The sequence below is a fragment of the Aegilops tauschii genome, chromosome 5, assembly GCF_002575655.3.
Source record: "Aegilops tauschii subsp. strangulata cultivar AL8/78 chromosome 5, Aet v6.0, whole genome shotgun sequence".
In the NCBI taxonomy this organism is placed as follows: Eukaryota; Viridiplantae; Streptophyta; class Magnoliopsida; order Poales; family Poaceae; genus Aegilops; species Aegilops tauschii.
In genome coordinates, this window is record NC_053039.3 from 138,833,427 (window position 1) to 138,838,805 (window position 5,379).

General features: G+C 41.6%; 1 protein-coding gene across 1 annotated transcript; it reads left to right on the forward strand.

The window, feature by feature from the left end:
- Positions 1-680: 680 nt before the first annotated feature.
- On the forward strand, positions 681-3,822 carry LOC109753763 (uncharacterized). The gene is made up of 6 exons (XM_040389096.3): positions 681-856; positions 1,682-1,800; positions 2,160-2,469; positions 2,575-2,639; positions 2,719-2,848; positions 3,506-3,822. The coding sequence occupies exons 2-5, from the start codon at positions 1,692-1,694 to the stop codon at positions 2,844-2,846; spliced, it is 612 nt and encodes a 203-aa protein (XP_040245030.1). The 5' UTR covers positions 681-856; positions 1,682-1,691; the 3' UTR covers positions 2,847-2,848; positions 3,506-3,822.
- Positions 3,823-5,379: the final 1,557 nt, after the last annotated feature.

The following is a 5,379-nucleotide window of genomic DNA, read 5'->3' on the forward strand; positions in this document are numbered from 1 at the left end:
GTACCCTCGTAGACCGAAAGCGGAAGCGTTTGACAACGCGGTTGATGTAGTCAAACTTCTTCTAGCTCCGACCGATCAAGCACCGAACGTACGACACCTCCGAGTTCTGCACACGTTCAGCGCGATGACGTCCCTTGCCTTCTTGATCCAGCAAGGTATCGAGGAAGTAGATGAGTTCTGTCAACACGACGGCGTGGTGATGGTGATGGTGAAGTGATCCGCGCAGGGCTTCGCCTAAGCACCGCGAGAATATGACCGGGGTTGTAAACTGTGGAGGGAGCGCTGCACACGGCTAACAATTGATGTTGTGTGCTTGTGAGGCGCCCCCTCCCCACATATATAGGTGGGAGGGGAGGAGAGGTAACCAGGGGCGCCCTAGGGTTGGCCGTCGCCCCCTAGGGGCCCTGCCGTGCCCTACGCCCCCTTTTCCATGTATGCATGAAGGGGAAGGAAAGAGGGGGGTGAGGGAAGGAAGTGGGAATCCTAATCCATACTTTCCCTTCTCTTCCCCCTTTCCTTCTCCTCCTCCTATAGCCTTAGGCCTTGTTTGGCACTCCCGGATTGAAAGGGTTTTTAGTGGATTTTCCCCATCGGGCTTGCAAGCCCCTAAAAGCCCAAGAGAAGCGTTTGGTACAATGGGCTTCAACCGGGCCAGCCCCAAATATCCCGTCACATCCTCCCCAATCCACGGGGCTTTCTAGCATCGAGGGGTACCTCGCGGCTCGCACGCCTCGCGCGAGACCCAGCTGCAAGAACGACACACAATAACCATCTCCGTCGCCGCCACCGCTGCCACTGTCTCCATCGGAAACCTGATTCCGCTTCTTCCTAGGGCTAGCTGGCCATCTCCCCCGAGGTACTCCTTCCCCCTCCCCTCCCACTCCCCTCCCCTCCATCTTCATCTAGGGTTTTTCAATATTGCCGCCGCCGATTGGTCCTCCGTTCATATCGTAGTCCTCGGTGAGTTCGCCAAGCATGTCATCACCGAGAGCCACCACCGCTCCTCTCTCCTTTCTAGCACCACTTGCATTATTGTCTCGTGTTCCCTCTGTAGTTAGCAATGGAAACATCATTTACTGTAATTTTAGTCTTGATTGATCTTGGTAGTGAAACCAGGATGATAGTTAACTTTATTCATGCTGATAGATAGACATTGGCATCTTGAATTGATGCTTGGCTCTCGTTCCTTATAGAATGAACCAAACATGATTTAGTTTCAGAATCTGGACTCTACATATCAGCAGGAACAATACAACGTATCAAGGGATCACGGGAAGCACAAGAATATTTTTTATTTTTTGTGTCATGCAGAAATAGGATGGTAGTTCTGTACCTCTTGCTTTTGCATAATATTGAAACTTGTCTTTGTTCTGATTCGGATAAGTATGCTTTTTCAGATGAACATGTTTACGAAACCAATCTAGATGACCATGTTGTTTAGTTCTGAACTCAATCGTGGATGGGATGTACACATCATCAGTAGTAACTTGATACAAGAAATTTTATTAGTTGCCGTACTATTTATTGCTGACATAATTCATAAGCCCGAAGAACATGTGTTAAGATCAGTAGCATTTGTTTAATATACATCACTTATTTTACCTCTGTTTAATCTTGCTTCCTTTGCATTGTCACTTTGTTGATTCATGTCTCTCGATTCATATAATTCGTTGTCCATTAGGAAAATATACATGGACGCAAGTAGCGAATTTAACTTGGTGCAAGCTGCAAGGGGAAGGAAAGTTGCACTTGGAGCAAAACTGGATTCGCGAAAGATTACCAAAAGGGATTCTCCAATTGGTATTCTCATATCCTATTGTTACAATGTCTCTTTATTAGTTCAAGACAGTCCATATATTAGATATTTGGTAGCACAAAATTGTGGATCATAGAGAAGTAGTATGTACTCCCTCCGTCCGGAAATACTTGTCGGAGAAATTGGCCAGACTTGAATTTTATAACTGTTTCATCTATCTGTCAAGACTTTGGCTTTTGAGTTTTATAACTTGTCTACTGAGATCACAGTTGCATGCTTATATGCAAACTTGTATACTGACCAACAATACATTATCTTTTGCTCGTCTTTCTTCTTTTTGTATGGTAAAAACTGGTTGTTTTCAATCAAATTTAGAATTGTAATCCTTCTTCTATGTCCTTAGATCAGAAATCCAGAGCCCAATGGAATCTAGAACTTGAAAAGGCTTTGGTGAAGATACTTCTTCAGCACAATACTCCTTATCACCGAGGGCGGAATGGTGAAATTTGGAATATGATAGTTGGAATATTCCATGCTAGACATAGTTATGTCAAATTCTCAAAGTCCCAAGTTCAAGAGAAGGAAAAGGAATTGAAGAGAGACTATAAAATGCTAAAGGAGGCACGTAAACAAAGTGGAGTTGATTGGGATGAAATTTGGTGCATGATACAAGCAGATGAACGTCTTTGGGATGAGCTGACGACTGTAAATGCTTTCCTCCTAATTTCAGTATTGGACTAGTTATATCATTTTATTAACTCTCTACTGGTTGTTGTTTAACTTCTATCACCCCTTGTTTTTTTGCATTCATTTGGTTTGAGGATCAATAAGTTCAAGTCCAAACCTTTTCCTATCTTCAACTTATTAGGAGATCTCTATGATGGTTAGTTCAGTGGCACCCATACATCTTAATTAGTTACAGAGTTATAGTTACTTGGTTGATAATTTCATTCTTGTTGCAGTGCACATTGTTCAGGGCCGTTATAACTTGACATCCACTACCGAGCCATCACAGATTGCTAGTGTTGCACATAACGAAACTGCGACGGAGGAAGTCAATCAAAGCTTTTCTCATCTTCTTGTTAAATAGAGGTAAAAGAAGTTCCCTGTGAATTGTTAGTATAAGAAACAGACTCCATGGCATATTGTTTTTCCCTGTTCCTTGTGAAGCATCATGGTTCTCATATGTAGTTGTGGGATTGTGAATTGTTGGTATGAACAGAAGTTGCAACTTTTCATCTTCTAGTATGTTGGTCACATTAGCAATATGTTCGTTTGGCAATCCACTTAGCAAACTAAGTGAGTGCAAAATATGTCCTGTATTGTGTATTTTGTGTATTCAAAGGATTTTTCTTTCTTTCTTGAGAAAGTAATTGAAGTATATATATAGTTTTTGTACATAAAAATTTAGTTGTGAGCAATGCAGTTGAAACCATATTTTGGAACTGGTCGACTTTTACATGGCAATGAGGCTGTAGATAACAAGTATAACATATGTTTTATGGAATAAGTATTTTCGGTCTGCAGAGAACTGCATTGTACTATGTTTGATTCACTGGAGGTAGCTAGGTGGACTTTTACATGAGCTAGCTATGGACTGTTTTGTATCCAGTAGCATTAAGCTAGCTGGGGCTTTATATATTTTTGTTCAGCTAAATTTGTTGTGTTATTACTTATTACATACACCGCAAGCTCATGATTTTATACTTTTTGGTCCAACAAAAAATTATGATCAAATCTTATTTTCAGCCAAGGAGGACGCTCCCAAGAGGTCAAAGTGAAGGTGAGCGAAGTGATCAAAACTTATGAACTTCTGCTGTGAACTGATATGAAGAACTGTTATGAAATGCTGTCACGATTCTCTTTCTTTAACCTAGATGATATATTCTTGTTTTATTTGATCCAAAGTCATGGAAAATGATTTTGCTGTTGTTAAGAAAATGGGTGATGGTGTTGCATCCTGATGCTTGCTAGCCTTTGATGTTCTTTGTTCATATGACAATGAGGCTTGGATGGAGTGTGTCCTTTGAGCAATAAAAGATTATGCTTTTTTGCTTCCAGTACTAGTTGACACACTATATGGTTGTTCAGGTTGTAGTAAAGATTGAGAAATATAGTAGTTTATTTCACACGTGTGCTGTGATGGAGTAAAATTGTAGGATATGAGAGCCACAAGTCATTTATATATGATGGAAGAAAACTGAAGCAAAATCCCGAAACTCTATATGCCAAACACTCAGTACTAAATATGGGGAAGGGGATTAGGACGGGGGAGAGGTTTAGTGGGGATTTGAGGGGATTTGGTGAAGGGGAGGGATTCACCAAATCCCCCAAAATCCCAAGCCCCTTTGGGGCTTGAAAACCCTCCTGACCAAACAAGGCCTTATAGGGCGCACCAGCCCCTTGTGGGCTGGTGTGTTTCTTCACAAGGCCCATATGGCCCATAGGATTGCCGGGGGTACCCGAAACACCTTCCGCTGACCCGATAAGTACCCGATACCCTCTGGAACACTTCTAGTGTCTGAATACCATCGTCCTATATATATATATATCAATCTTTACCTCTCGACCATTTCGAGACTCCTCGTCATGTCCGTGATCTCATCCAGGACTCCAAACAACATTCATTCACCAAATCACATAACTCATAATACTAAATCGTCATCAAACATTAAGCGTGCGGACCCTAAGGGTTCGAGAACTATGTAGACATGACCGAGACACCTCTTCGGTCAATAACCAATAGCCAAACCTAGATGCTCATATTGGATCCAACATATTCTATGAAGATCTTTATCGGTCGAACCGTTATGACAACATACGTTATTCCCTTTGCCCATCGGTATGTTACTTGCCCGAGATTCGATTGTCGGTATCCACATACCTAGTTCAATCTCGTTAGCGACAAGTCTCTTTACTCGTTCCTTAATACATCACCTCGTGACCAACTCCTTAGTATTTTGCTTGCAAGCTTATGATGCGTATTACCGAGAGGGCCCAGAGATACCTCTCTAAAACTCAAAATGACAAATCCTAATCTCGATCTATGCCAACTCAACAGACACCTTCGGAGATACTTGTATAGCATCTTTATAATCACCCAGTTATGTTGTGACGTTTGATAGCACACAAGGCATTCCTCCGGTATCCGGGAGTTGCATAATCTCATAGTCGAAGGAATATGTATTTGACATGAAGAAAGCAATATCAATAAAACTGAACGATCATTATGCTAAGCTAACGGATGGGTCTTGTCCATCACATCATTCTCCTAATGATATGATCCCGTTATCAAATGACAACTCATATCCATGGTTAGGAAACCTTAACCATCTTTGATCAACGAGCTAGTCAAGTAGAGGCTCACTAGGGACACGGTGTGTTGTCTATGTATCCACACATGTATCAAGTTTTCGATTAATACAATTCTAGCATGAATAATAAACATTTATGATGATATAAGGTAATATAAAATAACAACTTTATTGTTGTCTCTCGGGCATATTCCCTTCAGTCTCCCACTTGCACTAGAGTCAATAATCTAGTTCACATCGCCATGTGATTAACACCCATAGTTCACATCGCCATGTGACCAACACCCAAAGGGTTTACTAGAGTCAATA

Excerpts from the sequence above, each read along its gene's own strand:
- LOC109753763 (XM_040389096.3), top strand. The coding sequence starts at position 1,692 with ATGGACGCAAGTAGCGAATTTAACTTGGTGCAAGCTGCAAGGGGAAGG. Across the intron at positions 1,801-2,159 it reads CAAAAGGGATTCTCCAATTG|ATCAGAAATCCAGAGCCCAA; the intron begins GTATTCTCATAT and ends CTATGTCCTTAG. Across the intron at positions 2,640-2,718 it reads ATTAGGAGATCTCTATGATG|TGCACATTGTTCAGGGCCGT; the intron begins GTTAGTTCAGTG and ends TTCTTGTTGCAG.